Genomic DNA, 20,129 nt, shown 5'->3' with positions numbered 1-20,129 from the left:
TGCCAATGCCATTTCCACAAACCGGGTTACGGCCAGGCAATTTGGCCAAAATCTGCAGCTGTTGTCGCCGCCGGATGATTTGCATTAGCCACGCCCAAGGAGCTTCGATTTGCTTCTTTTTGTGCTAGACCATCAGAGTGCAGTTTTTTGTGCGGTGCATGTTGCACGTCATGTTGGCCATGTTGCAGCTGAGCCAGCCGAACGCGCCCCCTGATTTATGACCCCGGGTGTTTATTTGCTGGCCGTGTCCGAAAGTTGCCCACCCGAGATTTATGGGCACCCCGAAGACATACCGCACGCGCAGCTTCTTGAGTCGTTGAATAAACTGCACTAATAAGTCGGGCAGTTTAGGCCAAGTGGCTGAGAGTCCGAGCCTGCCAGAAATGCCACAATATACAGATACTGGGCAATAGACAAAACAAATGTTGGCAAAAGTTTACAAAGTTTTCGGGGCTCGAAAGGGGCAAGTTGCATAAATCGTTTTATTGAGCGCATCAGGCCCAAAAGTTGCTACAGCAGCAGCAAGACAGCAATTTGCCAGCCCAAGATGGGATAGCCAGCACAAATAAAGCGTAAAACTTTTGCAGGCACGGCCTGGAAAAGAAATTGGCAACAGACGGCCGAGCTCAAAAGTCCTTGTTGGTCCTGGCCAATTGTTAATGGCTAATTATTTGGAGCTAACGTTTTTCCAATGCTGCTGCGCCTATGAGAGCAAAAAGACCGAAGACAAAACCAAACATTTCTTGGCACATTCCACACTGGAGGGACAGGCAAGAAATGCACATAAATTTTACTTAGCCAAGTTGCAAAGAGTTTGGCCTGCCAAGTGGCAGCCAAAAGAAGTCAAAAGAAGTGCAAAGAGCGATAACAACAATAAGTTGCGAGCATTGCTCGAATGCACAATGCAAGTGGCGATAGTTTGCCATAGTTCAGCCATTGCCAATCCCTCGATTACCCCTTTAGGACACGCCCATGGCTTTGATGAGTCGCTCAATAGTTGGTTTGCAATGGGGTGCTATTATTCAGTAATGGCAAATCGTATTTGTAATAAGATTCGCTACTCTATTTTAGTACTTTTAGCATTACAATAAAGTTTCAATCTCTTTGAGCTTCGTAGTTATGAAGGAAAGTGGTGATAGAGTCATGAATTTTATATTGCAGGATATGTACAACGTTTTATAATTTTTTTTGTTTGCGTTTGGTTGCATTTTTGTGATATAGTGATATACCTTTTACATCACCTCGTTAACTAAAAACCCTTGCCATCTCTGGTGATATCCTTTTAGTGTTGGGTTAAATGGGAAGCCACCAGCGAAATTTATGCGAGTTTAACAAGCAGCTAGCAACAGAAAGGTTCCGTTACACTTTCTTGCAGCAAATAGGCATAAATTTGCATTTAATGTGGTCGACAAACACGAGAACAGAAAATGCTAGGAAAAAAATGAGCAGCACAAATGCCAAAAAATTATTCCGCTATTTAGTATATAATTTCCTGGAATAGTCTTGGTTGGTGTGGTCTGGTTTCTGGTTTCTGGATCCATGGTCCGGTCTGCAGTCGCCAGGTGCCATTAAAGCCGCATAAATTTTTTAAACTTTTCCCAATTTGCAATGCAAATGCTTCTCACACACACCTGGCTAATATGCACATGTGCAAGCGTTTGTATTTTCGCGTTTTGCATGTGGTTTGAAAAGCGTTTGGGTCAGTCTATTAAAATGCAAAGAGCCGGCACTCTATGGCCCAGACTCTATGCTTTTGGCCAGCCGGAAGTCCATTTTGTCTTGTCGTTCACATCATAAATATGGCCGGCCGAATGGCGGCTCTGTTTATGGCCAAGTCTCGTCAGTGTATGTCAGTGTGTGTGTGTGTTGCCGCTTTTAATGACAATTTGTTGAGGTTTGCATAAAATTTCTACGAATTTCATTTGGCACACATTCAACGCCCGTTTCGGTCGTCTTCGTTCTATACTTCGTTTCTTTTTTGTGCCCGGCATAAATTTAAATAATTTTCGCTTTTGACGCTTTCGTTTACAACTCGCCAGTGAAGTGGCCTTTGGAATACGTCTGTGTTTGTGGTTTATGACAGGTTCTGTTGGCGTTTTACGATAGAGTGGGTGTTGGATTGGTTAGCACTCTTGGTAAATTGCGTGGTCTTTTCGGCTCAGACCATCGCTTAGCCATTAAATTTTCAATCAATCTAATCATTATCAATATATGTTGGCTCCCCACATTCCGTTTGCCACAATTCGAATGTCTTATTCATGCGCCTGCGGTTATGCAATGATAAATTTATGGCCCAGCACGGGCGTGGTCAGCTCGTCTCAATGTCGCCCGAAATGCTGCAATATTTACTTCAAATCAATATATACATATATCTTTATGTCGCAATCAAGATCAAAGCCAGCCTTTAAATATACTAGCTATATAATTGCAGAGATGTGCGAAACTGGGGCAGTACTTTTATTTTGCAGTGTGCTTGTCTGTGTTTTTGGTTTATTATTTTCCACACGGGTGCTTCGACATGACAAAATTCACTAGCCCCAAAAAACAACAAATAAATAAAAGGGAATACTACACCAAGATGGGAACGAAGACATCGACAAAGTTGTCGTCGCTTCGTTCTCACTGCTTGTCACTTAAAGCGAAAAACAATTTTTCTTCAGCTGAAGAAGTGTACGTTTGCATGTGTATGTGGAAGCTATCTGAAAACCAATTTTCGTTGCTAAATTGATGTTTATAGCTATGTAGGAGCACGCCGACGACGGCGATGAGAATGACGATGAAGATGACGATGATGCGGCCGTCGATGGCTATGATGAGCTTGTTGCGGCCACCGCTCGGCGCCCCTGATGAAGACAAAGTGCCAATGCGAAAAACTAAACGCCAAGCTCCCAAACAAGCCAAGTCAAGTAATGCCAAGCAATTGCACAGGAAAAAAAGGGATCAGCAGTTAACGTTTTATTTGAACCAATTTAAAATTGTAAGTTTTTTATATTTCAACGAAATTAATACTGCTATTTGAAAAACTTTGAACCTAATTGAGGAAATTTTAGAAATGTCGAGGTCACACTGCGCTAAAATAAAGTTCACCAGGCACTCTTATAACTCTAAATGATTTTAACTTTTTAAAAACCTTGTCTTCAAAGTTCTTTCCATGCCTTTCTCTTGATGTACTGCAAGTGTAACTCGCTCTCAAAATGCGGCAATGAAAATCCTTTTCGTCGCGACGCGAATCAACTTTACTCCCTAGCTTTTTCCCTCGCCCATTCTTCATTTGACAGCATTTTGATGCTTCCGCTTGTAATTTATGTGACACTTGCAGTGCAATGGATCAGGCTGGCGGGGCAAGTCATGAGACTGCATGTTTCTCTTGCCATATCCTTGTTTTTATTGGGCTCTTGCAACTTGTGTGCTGCTCTTGTGTGGACGCTTGATTTCCTCGAGCAAATTCGATCAATTGAAAGAGGCGATAAACGGGTGGAAATGACAGGTAATCCGCATTCTGCACTCAGTTAATTAGATGGAAAGGGATGTGCACATAAATAACCAATTAGGTGGCAGCAGATAACCCAGGCGTGCACTTGCAATTGCCGCATATTAATTGAAGCTCACTCGCACACATCGCCTTCAAGTTGAATCACATCATCGTCATCCCCCGAAGTCAACTGAGTCATCAGCCCTTGGATTTCCTCCGAAGTCCCCTTCACATTGGGGACTAATTTAAAACGCTGCTGCCTGTGAATGCATGTGAAATGCTTTTCTCCCGCTTACAACTCGATGCGCTCGAGTCGCACCAACGAACTGGAGTGCATCTGCCAGAGCCAACGCCATTATCTTGGGCATATGTCTAAGTCAGATCAAAGACATAATGCTGGCTGAGTGCGAGTGGGTTGTAAGTGCGGATGACAGCGATATTAGGGCCAATTAGATGTCCGTCTTTGCCGGAGAGCATCACGGCGAAACGAAATGCATTTATGACAAAGTGCTGGAAAGTGAGTTTCAGCGGTGATCAAATCCCAGCCCCAAGAAACCTTCCTTGAGTTTGACAGCGATGCAGACAGAATATTATCCTCGCTAGGTTAAATTGCTTGGCATTACGACTTTTTTATTTCGTTAATATAAATAAAAGTCATCCATGACATTTGTATGACAATGTATCTGTGTAGTAAAGCAGACAAGCAAACAGCTTCCACAGTAATGATAGTTTATCAAACATACCAATATTACTTTTTTTTATCCAAATAACAAAGAACATCTTTTATGAGCTTCGTGTCAAATTAAAATAGAGGGTCTTTTATTTAGTAATAAAAATAATTTAGTTTTAAAATATGTAAAGAGACTCAATCGATTGTAAAGATTTTGTTTTAGTAATTAAATGTTGCTGATCTGGTAAAATATTTTTCTAAGCTTACTTATGCTATGACACGGTTCATTCATGAGTCACACACACACATCTGCAACAAACAATGTCAGTTATTTTGTCAGCTATTTAAACAGCCGTTTATTTTAGTTAGATTCAGGGTTACTGAGAATAATCAACACGAGAGCAACCGTCAAAAACGCAGTGTATCCGCGTCTTCTTAGACATTTGATCACATCCACTTGCTGCTTGAGGATAGAAATAAGCCATTCAATTCACTGCCGACCATCATGAATATACTAATCTGGATGTGTCTCCTCGGCTGTTTGGCCAGTGTCAGTGGCATTTTCTTCGACTTACCAGAGAAGAAAAATACCACAGGACGAGGCGATGAGACAGGAGGCATTTTCAGTGCGCTTGAAGAGGCAACAGATACGATTGACGGTTTATGGCAACACTTTAAAAAGGTAAAAACACTGAAAAAATGTGCAGTTTTTTCAAATACATTCGCGTTTTCCACCGAAAAAGTTTTATAAAAATATAGAGTGCTAAAATTGCTTTAGGAACTTTAGTTTTTTTAGTAAGATGTCAGTCAAAAAAATACATAAATAACTTTATTTCAAAGTAGTAAACTAGATTATCCAAATACCTCTTAAAAAACACTAAATTCTTTATCTAGACAATTGTTTTCTATCTCCCTTTACTTTGGTACACAGATTTCTGTGTCACCAAAAACAGAATTCAAGTAGTTTAAATCCACAGCTTAACTGTTTAAGATTCCCATTTTCAAAATGGCTTTACCCAACAACTTTTTTCTTTGCAGGAAATTTTGGGAGTGCTGGGCAGTTTTAGTTCCGGCGATTCTGGCACACTTCCAACGCCAATTTCAAATGAGACATCGGCCGCACCTGTGCCGCCTTCATTGCCTCTAAAATCAACAACTGATAGAATAATAACAGCAACAACTACGACGCCAACTACTACGGAATCTGGAAAGAAATCGACAGAGGAAACTACTACAATAGCTACACCCACTAGTACTTCAGCTCCATGAGTAATGAAGAAATTCTGTCGCTTAACCTTCGTATCGGATATTGCTCGTCATTGTTTGCTCCTCAGCTGCTTTGTGCGGGTATTTAAACAACGGCCATGCAAATATACGTACCAGTCACACAACTCTACGCAGCGTGTGTTCATTATTTCTATATTTACGCAAATGTTTGACATCTCCGATCCAGGGCGGCACAGAAAGAGTATTTTTCATTACCATTCGTTGATCGACAATGTCTGGGCTAAGTAACTCCTTGTCCATCCTTTTCTTAACGATACAATGGCTTGGGTTCGTCCTGCCAGCGCCCACTGTGAATAATAATGATGCATCCGATCGTCTTCTGAGTTTCGAGATTCAAATTGACCGGCAATCCGATGTTCTACTGCCCGAACTGGAGATTCAACTGCTGCAGGCACAAAAGCAACAGGATGGTGAGTTGGGTAGATTTACAGAATAATATAAATTTCCTTGATGGATTGGTGTTCCTCAGATCTGGAAGTGCTGCGAATGCAACTGATGCAGCTAAATTTACTGAAGCTTTTAATTGCCTTGGACTGCTTTATCTTGTTATGCATTTATTTCTACGCCAGAGAAGAAAAATATCATCAAGTACAATTAATATGATAGACTAGTAAATATATTTTTATGAATTGCTGGTTTTGGTAACTTTTCTGCAAAGAAATTTTTGGAAAATTTGAATTTGGTTAAATCGGCAGGAGAATCGACCGAAGATAGCAGACCAAAGTTTTAATTCATGTTTCTTAAGAAACAAAGTTATGGAAAAAATAGAATGGCAAATTGGGCTATTTTTTTTTTAAATTTGTTTAGTGTTAAATAAAATTAAATTTACATATTTAAAATAAAAATTCGTCATATTTAATTCAATAATTGAACAAATCCCTTCTTAAAGATACTATCTAACATATCTTAATTAACTTGCAGGTACTTCAAACCAAATGTGCTATAAATTAGTTATCGTAAATGAAGCTCTAATGGTTTGTTTTAAATAAACTGTTATTGAATAATTATGAGCCCATTCACGCCTGCCGTTTGTTTAGGTCCGGTTGCCATACAATATGAAGCGAATACTGGCAACACAATTTCACCTACCGAATGCATCGTTAAATATCGACAACAGTTTGCCCTATTCGACTATTTGTTGTTTGAACTTTTAGTTCATAAATATTAACAGCTATTAAAGCAAACAAACACACAGCTAGTTCAGAAGCGGCAAACAAGGGCTTAAAATTAATTTTAAAATTTAAAACTAACTGCATGCAATTTACGCGCAATTTGGCACTCGCTTGCAATGTAAAATGCATCGCAGGGCAATGGAAAAATGCCATCAGGTGGTTGGTTTTTGAGGCGGCGGCTCAGCCCCTAGCCTAATGTTCATTTAATTAAAAGCGGAAATTGAGCAAGTGACCCAGCAGTGACCAAGCAGCAGAAAAGCGACGGACCGTGGCCAAAAGAGTGTCCAAAGTGGCCGCGATGCTCGGCTCTCAACTTTTCCCAAGTCGGAGGAAATATTAAAAACGGAAAACACTTTGGGGCAACTAATTCTCACTGGCTTGCTTTCGACACGGCTTCCACTCGGCTGTCCTTTGCCATGTTTTCCTATTATTTTATACACACTTTTTTGGCAGCTTTCTTGGCCTGCAAAGTCTTGGCAAAATGGGCGGCATAGCGAAACGAGTTGAGTTGAGTTGAGTTGTGTGGAGTGGAAATGGAAGTGAAGTGGAGTCGAGTGGCGAGGCAAAAAGGAAGCAAGGCGGCGCAATTAGCAAGTTTACTGCATGAAATTATGAAACGCTTAATAAAAGCATGCTTGGGCGAAAACGAACGGGAAAAAAAGGGTCGAAAAGGAGGGAATATTCGTACAATATATTAAAACACAGGGCTTCACAAGTGCCGGCAAGTTAATTAAAAGACTCGCATATTTGAAAAGTTTTAACCCCCATCAGAGTTTTTACCATAGCCATCACATCACCATTACTGGTTTGCAGCCGCCCCATCATCAGCGTATTCGGGGCTGCAATTTAATCATGTAAGTGCTGGCAAATTGTTGGCTAAAATTAGAGCCAGACAAATATTGCGCATACGCCTAGTATCCGCGTTAAAAGGATGTTGCTGGCGTTGCTGTTGTGGCCGCTGTATTGCTGTATTGCTGTTGTTGCTGTTGCCAAGTTTTATGCTAATGGTTTTCGTTTAAAGCCAAAAGTAATTTATTGTTGTCAGCGAGCGCCATCAAAAATGTTGCTGCACATTCATTATGCTCTCGAATGTGTTAGTGTTAGTGTTAGTGCTAGTGCCTGTGTATCTCTGTGTTCGGCAGCACTCTCTCATGTGGGCTTGGCGTGCATTAAATTTTAGCCAGCAAAACAAAGCCGCATGTGTGCCGAGAAACTTGCAGGGAAATTAAGTAAGCCAGGAGGAAAAATGCAGCCAAAAAACGAAGCGATAACGAATTGTTTTCTCTGGCGATTTCTTATTTGCCAAGGCATGGCTAAACACCCCTTAAATGTATACAAAATTAATTTAACTTAAGCATGTTGTTCATCCAGTCGGCAAGGAGAAGCAAACAAATGTTGGGTGCCTAAGCCTTAACTAAATTTAAATATTTTACTCCGGCAACACAGCGTCACCATTTTTCTCTATGCCATGCTGACACGTTCTCGACCCGCTGGCCCAGTGGCTGGCCGGGAAAACTATGCCAGAAGATAAAACAGTCCCGAACTTTGCAACATGTTTACGGTAAAAACGTGATTTTCGGCACAAAAACCGGCGAGCGCTTGACCAAATGTGGCCGGGATCTCGAACCCTTTGCCAACTGTAAATAAGTTGAGTTAAGCGACGAGGCACGCGCAGCGGGAGCCGCCCACAAACCAAGGCAAATGCCCGACCACAGCCATAAAAATTAAACATTTGTAGCTTTGTCACGTTTGTGTTGACACTTTCTTATCACAGTCGGGGCGCAATGAGGACCCCTTCAGCCCCTCCCACTCATCCACTTCCCGTTCCACATCCGTTTCCTGCTCATCCCAGTCAAAAGCCAGTCAACAGCCACCCACCCACTCGACCCGGCCTAAATATGTGCGTGTGCGTGTCAGCTTTGACTGCCGGCGTGACCCACCTGACCCCGGCTGAAATAAAACTTCAGGTGAGAGTGTGGGACTGACACCGACTCCCCAAAGCCCCCAAAAACCACCAGCACCACCAGCAGAACCACCCAACCACCGAACCCACTCGACACAGCATATGCTCTGCGATTTCATTAAAAGCCGGGCAAGTGGGGCAACGTGTTTGGCTGATTCTGGATGCCAAATGCTGAGTTTGTGGCTAAGACCCGGCCGCATGCCAAATGCCAACTTGGCGGCTTCTAGTGCCAGTTTTCGGTGGCATAATTTGCGTTTTCTAATTAAATGCGATTTGGGTGACAGGTGACCCTTGCATATGAGTTTTTTTTAGTGAAATCAAATCTAATCAAAACTGTAGCAAAAGTTCACAAAGTTGAATAAGATTTAAAAAGAAATCAAATTGGATTTCTGATAATATTTGTTACCATTCAAATGCAGGTATTTTTTGTTGTTTTCTATTTTTAATTTTTGCAAATCAACACGTTGGGGAGATATGAACTGTGTTTTTTTTTGAATTCAAGTAACATTTTTATGAGTTGTGGAAAAGAGCTTATCGATACGCGCCGGACAGTAGATCTGGCGCCTTACTGTCCTCATTTCAGGAATTCGGTTGTATCGCAAAGGAATTCATGATATTCTTTGCATAAAAATAGCAAAAGACTCCAATAGTTCAATGTTCTGTTTCATTACCATTTTCCTTCTTTTGCTTTATGACTGTGTTCAGCATGAATATCGATAAACTATATTTTCTTGCCATGTACATCAAAAGGTGTTTCTGTTCTTAAATGAAGAACTTTTTTTGCACATGGGCAAGGATGGAAAACTAGAAATTTTCATCACGAGTTGAAGGCAATCCTCTCAGTTGACGAACAGAAAGTGATTTCACTCCCATTTTTCTCGACCAACATCTCAGTTTTTAATACCCCATCAGCAGCTCGCTCTCAGAGTGATATTTCCATATTTTTTGGTCAGAGGCCTGGGCCACAAGCCCCGGAATATGCACTCTATTCCGACCGACAATCCGGCGGAGGTTTTCGGCTTCTAACGCGCCATCTTGCCTCCAGGATGGGCTCGATAATTTCATTTGCATATTGTATACCGGGCACTGTTGCTCCTCGCATGCTGAGATACATTTTGTGGCTTTAATTTATGACATGCCATTTGCGCTTCAGTTTCGAGTAGGGCGGCAGACCTTTGGGACATTTGCGAGGCGACTTGGCAACTTTGTTGCCATGCAACTTTAATCAGTTGACGCACGGGACCTCAAGACCTGACACCCAATGGCTTTAAATTGAAAAAGTTTAATGAGCATGCGTATTTGATTAAGTTCGGCATTCTTTTTAGTCGTCGTTTTGGCGGGGCCTTTGTGCCCGGATGCAATAAAATATGTGCAGGGTTTACATTGCATATTTATTGGAAACTCCCCGTCGCCTTTTGTCACCTTTCATTATATAAAACGAGAAATGAGAGCCATGCAGCTGGAATTTGAATTTGAGTTATTTGAATTTTGCTCGGGGCTTTTCTCACAAAGTTTCCTGCTGTCCGCCGGCGACAAAGAAGTTGGCAAAAGTGGCAAGCAAAAAATCCTGTGGCGTGTGGCATTGCTTATTGCTGGCAATTCAATTAAATGCAGAGCTGCATGAAAACCCTTTGAGAAAAGTGGCCGTGTGTGTGTTTGTACTGGTTTGGGGGGTGGCGCATCGGAAATCCATAAAATGCATCACATGCTATCAAAGGCTTAAAAGTTTTTTTCCAAAGGTGCCAGGACATATATTATTCGGCAGGCGTAGTGTGCAGATTTTTTTTGGTCGCTCACACAACCCTATTTGTCTCAATTGCAATCAAACTTTGTGGCTCCCAGCAAGTTCGTTTCCCCATTTCGGTTTTCTTTTCCCATTTTGTCACGCAAATTGCACAAAAGTTGGATTGACTTGGGCGGGAAATTAAGTTGATGGTTTCTCCATGCCATTCTCAAGTCCTGATTCTCGAGTCCTCAGCCACTGAGTCCTTTGTCAGTTTGCCGTTGTGTTTGCTTTACTTTTACTCGTCGAGCGATGTCAACGCCGCGTGCCTTGTACTTTACTTTCTTATTTAACTTGCAATTTTGACAAAATTTCGCAAGCATATTAAAAAGTTTTCGGCTAGCTTGTAAGTGGCGCACTCGCCTGAAATAATAGCTGGCTGCTGGCAAGGATGCACCCTTTAATTGCAGCAGCTTAAGAAAATCAAGAGTGCACACAAAATACAGGGCAGAACAAAACAGCGCAGCGACGAGAATAAGACAAAACCAGAGAAGCCCCCGAAAAAGGGAAGATAAAGCCGGGCCGCAATGCACTCAAGCGCATTGACTTCCAACTCGCTTTGACTTGTGCCAAGCCAAGCGGAGACGGGCCAAAGTAGCTCGGTTGACAACCAAACCAAGCCAAACCGAACCAAACCGAACCAAGCCCAGCCGGGCCAGAGTGAGCTCTCTGCTCGTCCCACCGTGAAAATCAATTGGGCACTGCGCAAGATGCTGTCCAGGCTCCCCTGCTGGGCTGCTGGGATGCCGAACTCCCCGGGCGACGCCTGTTTGTCTGCACTGGAATATTGGTCAAACGTTTTCCAATCCCAGAACAAAGGAAGAAAAAAAATACTCCAATTAGAGATACTCTAACATTTTGTATTTGTTTTGGAGAATAAATAATTTTTAAATGTTTGAAAGCTCAGCGTATCAAAAAATAAATTGACACAAGCTTGAAACAAATCTAGGACAGATTACGAGTTTTTTATTTAAATAAAATGGTTCTTCAAGAAAACTATTTCCTATATTAAAAATATGTTTTTTAAAATGTTTTTAAAAACAGCTTCTTAATACTTTTTTTTACAAAAAAGAAGAAAATCAAAAACTAAGCTGAATATGAAAGCTTATATGAAAATGCCTCAATACAATTTTGAAATGTGTTTGTTTATACTAAGAACATTACAAAATCATTATGTTGCCTTTTAAATAGTAATTTCCCTTGGTAAATAGTATTTTTTGAAGACTTTTAATTATTTTTAGTTATAATATCTTGTATTTTGAAATACATATTTTTTATCTGCTTTTTTAAATGGAATTTTTAATTGATTGCATTCATAACCTTACATTTTTAATAATTTTTTACGCATTTTTCGTCAGTGTAAGCGCATTTAGCAGGGATGCGGACAGAAGCATAGACTGCAGCTAAGCTGCTTCTTGCGTGGTATTATGCATGCGTTTGTGCCTGAATATACTGTTGAAACAGCAAAAACAAAAAAAAAAACCAACAATGTTTAAGTCAACTTCCGTTTCCTGTGCTGCTTATGCTAACTCTTCTTCGGATGTTTCCGTTTCTGTTTCTGTTGCTGTTTCTGTTACGGCTACAGATTCTGCTTCCTTTTCGGGTTTCCTCTGCAGCTATCTTAATTATATATGAACTGCCACACTAATTGCCGAAATGGTTGAACGTTGCGTATGCTTATCTGGCAGCCCACCAACGCAGCAACGCCCACATCACATATACGCACCGTACGGAATGCGTCATTTGTGGCGCTCAATGATTGAATGAGTGGTGGTTGTTGTTGTAGGGCGATTAAATTACGTTTTGTTTGACTCAATACGTGTGTGCACACACACACCCACAGACACACAAATGCAAAAGAGGAGAGGTCGGAAAATCTAGTACATTTGCCATTTGCATTTTCCCCGTAACAGTTTGTTCAGCTCTGAACTTTTGCAAATTACATGAGTCCCGTGCCACAGGATGTATGCTGTTTACTGCCCTCGCCGCTGTTGTTTCAGTTGTTTCAGGTGCCTGTGTGCGTACGTCTAGGTGTTTGTCTGTGTTAATGTGTCACAATCTGCATTGGCGTTAAAACCTCAGCCGAGAACCGCCCACGGACTCACCTCCTTTGGGCCCAAATGCATTTGGCCAACGTCTACTGTTTTGGCCGTTTCATAATGAATTTGTTATCAAATTAGTTTTTTTTTTATTTTTTTTTTAAGTTTGCTCTAGAAACTTAATGATTTCTAGAGATTTTTAGCTGTGTTTATCGATGGGACAAGTACTGCGGCGGACTGTGTATCCAACAGAAAGGCATTCCGAAACAGGCATGCGAAAAGAAAAAGATTTGTTCCAATAATGCCTTCAGCCATACTCTGCTCAGCCATGGCTCCATAGCATCCCACCCCTGGCCATGCCCAACCGCCTCCATCCGCCGCCAAGACAACGAGAATGGCAGTGGCAATGCCAACATATTGCGGCAGCTGTCCATGGGAAATGAGGAGGGGTTAAAACCAAGGAGCCTTGGAATCTGCTGATAAGGGGGGTAAATGGGGCGTAACTAGGGGGCGCGTGTTGCCGAGACAAGTGCATTACAACGTACTAGGTTATTGATGTATGTTTGCATAATGTAGACGGAACTATATACCCGGATTCTATGCTGGAGGGAAGGGAGCAAAAAGGGGCGTCCAAGGAGTGTATGCTAATAATGTTTGTGCTTCAATCACATGGAAAAACAATATTGAAAAATACAACTTGTACGGATGGCAGCCACGAGCAATCGTTTTGGGCCAGAGCTCAACCATTGTTTATACTGCCCGACCAGGCACCATCGCTGTCCCTTACAAAGAGTTATGACAATGTTGTGTCAAAGTGTTATTGTGCCTTATTTTGTTGCGGCACAAAGTAGCAGCAACATTGGCGCGTTTAGATAGCCTGCAAATGGTCCAATTCGCTTGGGGTTAAGCGGTCCGCCGATGGAAGATGGAGCGATTTCAGCTGGATGTGCTTGATTGAGCGGTTGCCCGAGTCCTTGAGGGCGTCGTCCTCTCGAAACCCAAAAAGTAAGCAGCTGATGCTGATATCCTTCACTCTTATCTTAAGACCAGCCATTCAATGCTTGGCAAATTATTCCGGTTTGGCTTTTGGCCTTGAGTGCTTTCATTTACACAGCTCGCAGTGCAGGAATCCTTAATCTTTTCAAAAGCCTTTTTTAATTAGTATCAAAGAATTTCGATTAACTTACGTTGATAAGAGCCAAGCCTGTGCAAAGACAATTAAAAACCACAACTTCAGTTTGCAGAAATTTGTTTTCAGTTACATAAGAGTGTTCATCAGCAAACATGGGATATGCTCAAGTTTATATCAAAAATTGAATAAAAAACAATTTCTTTGGGGAAATAAATTCATATTTAACTGGCTTTGGCCAATCGAAATATTGAAATTTAATGGAAAACCCATTGAATAGAATTTCCCAAAAAAAAACCAGCTCTTAACTGCATTTAAAACATTTTGGCAGCGGGTGTAGTCTGGAATCGGGCCAAATTTTCTATTTAGTGGTGCTAATGCTAATGGTTCTTGGCCAGCCAAGCTCGAAGAAGAATAAAAGAAGAGGTGCGAAAATCTTGGAGCATAACTTGTGAACCCACAGACGTGTGGGCGTGGCAGTTAAAAAGTTGGCAGGCTCGGAAATTTACGGCACTCCGGTACAGAGATCAGTTAACGATTTGCCTTCCAAATGCAGTTTTATGGTGACAAGTTGCTGCAGGTGGACTGTGGATGCCATTTTAAAGTTGAAAAAAACAATGACTTCAAGGTCCCTTTCATAAATGCAAGTGCAACAAGGAAATCCCCATTTTGTGTTCCTTTGCCCAGCAAATAATGAAATACGTGCTGTTGTCTCTCATGCCGAGACTCTTTAAGCACTCTAAAGCAAACATTTGCACAGCAATTAAATGTTTTGCATGTCTGTTTGGGCCGAGTAAATACTATCAAATGCCAATGGATCGCCTTTTTGGATTTGGATTTGCCACAGCATTTTGTCAGCTTGAACCACACATGCCTTAAGTCCACAGAGTCTAACAACTGTTCACGTGGCGCCATCGGCATTGGAATGTGCGATGTCAACAGACGGAAAATGTGAAAAATGTGTACCACAAATAAACAAATCAGGTGCTGGAGCCAGCCACCCACTTGGCTCATTATTTATGGCAAAATCTAGGGGAAGGGAAAGGGAAAGGGAAAAGGGTCCCAAGCCGAAGTCACCGGCAACTAAGGAACTGAACTAACTGAAATATTGGTCAACATTTTGCCCAGTTCGATTTGTTTATTATTTCCACCCAGTTCGCTTGGCAGGAGGCCAATGCAGGAGGCAGGAAACTGAGCCGGATCCGGGCCTCGTAGACTTTTTGAGAGCCGGCACGGCCAGCAAAGCTCAAAAATAAAATGGCAGCTGCCTACGGAGCACTCTCGAGTGTACATGGATATACCATAAATATGCCAAATCACATTAAGCCAATTCGCTGGTTGACCTGGTTCAGTCAGTTTTGCTTAGGGCATTGGCTAGATTATTGTTTTAATTACGGCTCATTCACCAAATCAACTGATTATGGAAACTTTGCGTAAAGGTTTGTTTTTTTTTGTATATATTGTGATAGGCTGGCCTCAGGGTATACTAATAAGCTCTTGACCATCTGTTCAATTTTAATTGTTTTTTTTTGTATTCAATATTATTATCATTGGTTAACTTTTTCGTTGCATTTTAATGGCTTTAGTTGATTTTCGAACGTGCTTTGCTAAAGTCAGAAACGTAGAAAAAAGTTATTTTGCTTATAAAATCGAATTGAACACGACAATTTCAATCTGAAATGTAAGCCCTTTGTGGGTTTTTAATTTTTTTAATTATTTTTTACTATTTGTTTTTGTTTTACATTGATCAATAACAATGAGCTCTTATTTTTGATAATTAATAATAATTCACAAAGTTTAACAAATACTATGACGTTAATTACACTTTTAGACATAAGCTAAATACATGTATGAGTATTATGTTGCCACAGACACATTCCGGATTTATAGCACTAAATCAATATTTAGTTTTTGTCCAACTCTAGAACTTGTTAATTTGTTAAGTGAAATATCGTTGATCGCAGCCCGTGTTGGTTTTGGGCCAAATGACTTGGTAGCTGCAACTGAAGACGCTACACAAACCTGCTACTCTTGCCCAGTCCTAGAACAACATGTCCAGCGGGGAACGGAAGCCCAAACAATATTATTGCTGCCTTTAATTAAAGCTCTGCCGACGAGCCATTATGGGATCCTATGCAATGGCAGGACCTGAATATTATCTAGTGCTTATCGCTCAGTCAGCGTGCTTGCTCATCGATGCATAATACTGCTGCAAGGTTGCGAGATTGTGGGTTATTTGTCGTTAATATGCAAACAGTTAACTGCAGCCACCGCACATTACACATTACGGCCCGTGTGTGTGTGAATGTGTGAGTCGGTAAGTGTGTGAGTAAGTGAGTGTGCGTGTGTGTTTATTACCGGGCTTATCGTCCTGTGTGTCCGTGCCCGGCTCAAATATGGTCGGGTTCAATCATAACCGGAAGCGGAAGTTAATTGTGCACATGTTAAATGCAGCCAATGCTTGATGGCTTAAGCACTCTCCCGCCGTCCAATGACAACAACAATTAGCGATTGCAAATATTGTCGCTCGCGAAGATTACAAAATCCAGGCCAAAAACCCACAAAAATTCACGTCCTGCAAAAGCAGAATGGCTGAGAAAAAAAAACAGAATGTAATTTGTCGCTAACCAAGTGTGCACTAACCTCATTTTACTAAAAGCATTAAAAATAAAATGTAATCACATGCTTCATAAAAGTAATAACTACGCACACAGACACGCACACAGAGATGCTCGTTTCTGTCTATGATAGAGCTTCCTGCACTTCAAAACGTGCCCGACTACGTGTCCCTATAAAAGTCCCTCCGGCAAGTGTGCGAAAGTGTGTGTGTTTGACTATGTTTTTACTCTAATGTCTGTCACTGCCAAGAAGTAAATACACACTGCGTTTATGCGTGGCTAGTTCATAATATATTCTTCGACTTTTTCATGATTTCAACCCAATCCGAAAAGTGTTTAAGAAGTAAACCACACTTGCTGACATTAACTATGTGGTAGCAAGACAATATTAGCTTTCAATAATGTTAAAACGGTCTTAAATTCGTTTAACATATAAACGTTGTAATAGGTCTGCCATTCTCGCCATTGTCTATGTCAAAAAACTCATAGCAGCGGGGTACTGCCATTGTCGTCTATATGCATTAATGTGCGTGAGCACATCTGATTTTTATGAGACGATTATGAGTTGCCTTTTATTATTTGCCATTGGGTCTGCCAAAGTGTTGCGGCAACCGCTTTTACCATTCGAATACCGACTCGATCGTTGCTTCAAGAGGGAAATTTTCAGGCATTAATTAGAGTCAATGCAAAAGCTGTCTTCGAGAAGGAAATATAAATGAGCGAGTTGGCGAACAAAAACGTTTTCAGGTGGCTCTAAGCCATTGCAGCTGCAGCCGGCTTATTTAAGCTCTCGTCGATGGGTGAAATGAAAATCTCAAATGACTTTGCAATCTACCTCACACTGACACTGGTAATGCACTGAGGAACAACTACTGCTAATAGAACATAAAATATAGATAATTGAATTCATCTTAAACAAAGAAAATTCGTTTTGTCTTTAAGAAAATACTAATATATAAAAATTAATTCAAGAAATATTGTAAAAAATATTTGCAAGTTAATAAACTTTTAGCGATTTCTATGACAAAATATAATTATTTGTAACCCCATTAGATCAAGTTGTGTTTCTATTTCGGAACTGATATTTTGCACAGTGTGCAGTCCGCTGCTAAATGCCAGTGTCAAAGGAAGAACATTTTAAAGCCGGTTCAGAAATTTGGCTTGCTTGTGTCAAACGTCAGGGAACTCGTTTGGAGCTTTAGCCAATAACGAAGAGCATTGTCATGTCGCATATGACAGCAAAAAGTTGCAGTTTATTGGATCCTCCACTTGGGCGAGAGGCGCTGGGGGGATTTCTTTGTGGAAATTTTAAGCCAGGCCCAAATGAAAGGTTCATCTTGATTAATGGAGAGCCCAACAAGTTTGAGATTTGCCGCATGACCTGAGACACGATTCCGTTGGACCTGACATCATCCCACATCCACTCGATTCTGTTCGATTTATCATCAACCTTTGGAGATTTTCCTAGGTCCCGGCTCAAGGCCTACTCGTGCGGAGATATGAAGAAAGTCGGAGAGTTATGCATGCTCACTTGCCCACGAATCTGTGCGTGGCAACAATTGCCAGGGGGGACAACTTCAAGAATGCTCACATCCTTACACTCTAAAATGTTAGTTTTTCCTTAAAATATTGAGAGTCTTGAATCATTTGCCTAAATTATAAAATATTTTCAAGTTTCATAATGATTATATTATAATAATTAGTTAAATGTACTAAATAATCTGAATAAGTTTGTAGGTAAGTTATGTAAAGTATGCACCAATAAATCAGTATCAGGGGGAAGGAAAAAACTCATTGCAATTTAACATATTTTACATTTGGTTTAATATTAAAGAGCTAGAGCTAAATTTTCTGTTAGTCCTATGAATTCTGTAACAGAATTTTAAAGTGCACTCCATACACACACACTCACCCGCTTGGACCCCTGACAAATTGGTCATGCGTGGCTAACAAGACCAAAACATGGGCTCCTGTACCGAACCCCATTGGCTCCCCTTGGTCCTACATGAACGGTCAGTGGCCGCTGGCAAAAGTTTTTAATAGAATTTTTAAGCATGAATAATTATGTGAAGAAGACATTCTGCCAGCTGCTGTTTCTTGCTGCTGCTTTGATTGCCCGTTGTCCTTTTTTGATTATGCACGGGCAGACATCAAATTTGCTAATTAGGTTAATTGACTTTAATTTAATAAGCACGCGACTAGACTGCCCAACAAATATCGATTCGGAAGACCACTTAAATGGGGGCACTGGGTAGGGTTGTTTGTGCGAGTTTGTTGAGGTTGCTGGCCCTTAGGCTGATGCTAAATTGAATGCAGATCACAATGTAGCTGATCATTCCGAATATGAACTATAGGAGTATAAAGTACACTTTACTCTTGTATTAAAGCAAATAATTTACCGTACCTTGCCCAGCATTTCTGTGGTGATTTCCACCAATCCGCCTGCACTAAATTGAAATCTCTCCTGACTCAATTGCAGGCAAAGTCTTCTAAGAGCCATATTCAGTTGACCATTGCGTCGATCTGTGGTGATTGTGTAGAACATGGAGCTTAACTTTCGCTGCATGGCATCGCAGCGTGCGCAAATCCAGCAGGGCACTACAATTTCCAAGATTTTGATGCACTCGTCAATGGCGACATCTACCAATAAAATATTTGTAATAAATAACAAAATGTTATTATTATTATATAAACAAATTTTTTGAGTAATTTTTAAAGTTTAAACTATGAGTAAAAATTAATTTTTAGGATGTGTAACCATATACAAACATTAAACAGCTTGAGTGATTATGCGTACCTAAAATAAAGCGACTTTAAATACTGTATGTAGAGCATTTATAACATAACTATTTTGATTGTTTTTATAGAAGTTACTGGTAATTCACAAAAATGGGGAAGTCACCGAAATCACTAGTGCTTTTGAGCTATTGATTTTTGAATTGATTGAAATCACTATTAATTTCTGTGCATACTCATAAACTTTAAATTTATTTTTGCTATTACTAACAATATTGGATGGACACTTCTGTGTGCTGCACTTTGCTGAGGTAGAGCCAGTAGGGCAGTGCCGAAGTGTCCAAAAAGAACTTCATGAGCAGGGTGATCAGGCTCAGCCGGAAGTATCGCTCCAGACACCTGATGGATTGCCACAACAGGCCATGGATCCTTTGCAACTTGGCCAACTTTTCCAGCGACAAACGACGGATGGACCACAGCTCAAATCGCGTTCGGTGCAACTCTTCCAGGACATTTGAAGCTCCAAGGACCAGTTCCTGGTAGAGGAACAAAATCACGGCACAATACAGAGTAAACTCTGAGAATCGAGCCAGCAAAACTAGTTCCGAATAAAGGGCATAGTAGGTAAGAGCGCGATTGGTGATCACAGTCATCACGATAAAACATAGCCAGCGTATGATTAGAGATCCGTAAATGGTATTGCAGTAGGAACGAACCCGATCCATATTAACCTTATCCGGTGTGCCCAGATGCACACTGATCTCAAAGTAGATCGTCTGCAGTTGTCTGTCGAGATCCTTGCAGCAATATCCCCAAAGCAGCTCCATCACAATGATCAGGTGACTAGCAGCCAGTGCCGTAAAGTTGGTCAGATCGATGGTACTGGAAAAGTGATCGTTCAGAAAATCGTAGTCAAAGTCATAATCAAAGCTGAAGCGCCAGTAGCTCGAAGCGCCCACCGCAATCACAAGGCCCACATTGCAAAACACTTTTCCAAACATTCGTTCCCCCACCGGCAGCATTCCCAAAGACTTCATCACGCGACGCAGGCGAAACACTGAAGCCTTGTGTAGTTCTCCAGGCATTTGACCCATGACTGAAATAACCATAAATGTCCCCGTTATGGTGGTCGATTTTTCAATTGGCTAATTGCCTTTATCGGACAGGCGAAAGCCAAATATTGATATTGCTCCTTAATAAACTGCTAGATTATGGACGGCAGTAATGACGATGCGAACTAGGAGCATACTATATAATAAA

General features: G+C 41.1%; 3 protein-coding genes across 6 annotated transcripts in view; 2 read left to right on the top strand and 1 right to left on the bottom strand.

The window, feature by feature from the left end:
* The first annotated feature begins 4,567 nt into the window (after positions 1–4,567).
* Positions 4,568–5,538, top strand: LOC108147118 (flocculation protein FLO11). The gene is made up of 2 exons (XM_017273407.2): positions 4,568–4,824; positions 5,181–5,538. The coding sequence occupies exons 1-2, from the start codon at positions 4,648–4,650 to the stop codon at positions 5,409–5,411; spliced, it is 408 nt and encodes a 135-aa protein (XP_017128896.1). The 5' UTR covers positions 4,568–4,647; the 3' UTR covers positions 5,412–5,538.
* The window catches only part of LOC108147119, a 29,386-nt gene continuing 14,667 nt past the window's right edge, over positions 5,411–20,129 (top strand). The window contains exons 1-3 of one of the 3 annotated variants that reach the window (XM_017273409.2): positions 5,632–5,839; positions 6,351–6,403; positions 6,467–6,598. In XM_017273409.2, the coding sequence (XP_017128898.2) occupies positions 5,641–5,839; positions 6,351–6,403; positions 6,467–6,583 (369 nt within the window). In that variant the 5' untranslated portion in view covers positions 5,632–5,640 and the 3' untranslated portion in view covers positions 6,584–6,598. Of the gene's footprint in view, positions 5,840–5,898; positions 6,059–6,350; positions 6,404–6,466; positions 6,599–20,129 lie in introns of those variants that run through there. The other 2 variants (XM_017273408.2, XM_041709394.1) reach the window with 2 other exon arrangements.
* Positions 18,158–20,068, bottom strand: LOC108147090 (putative gustatory receptor 98a). 2 transcript variants are annotated; one of them, XM_017273378.2, is made up of 3 exons: positions 19,141–20,068; positions 18,538–18,773; positions 18,158–18,481 (listed from the first exon to the last, which is right to left on the bottom strand). In XM_017273378.2, exons 1-3 carry the CDS (start codon positions 19,976–19,978, stop codon positions 18,368–18,370), a joined length of 1,188 nt encoding a protein of 395 aa, XP_017128867.1. In that variant the 5' UTR covers positions 19,979–20,068; the 3' UTR covers positions 18,158–18,367. The 2 variants fall into 2 exon arrangements, with proteins under 2 accessions (XP_017128867.1, XP_041565327.1); XM_041709393.1 differs by having other exon boundaries at positions 18,359–18,461.

Source organism: Drosophila elegans, unplaced genomic scaffold (genome assembly GCF_018152505.1).
Source record: "Drosophila elegans isolate 14027-0461.03 unplaced genomic scaffold, ASM1815250v1 contig_476, whole genome shotgun sequence".
Lineage (NCBI taxonomy): Eukaryota > Metazoa > Arthropoda > Insecta > Diptera > Drosophilidae > Drosophila > Drosophila elegans.
The sequence above is the reverse complement of the archived record's forward strand: the minus strand, read 5'-3'. Positions and strand labels throughout refer to the sequence as shown.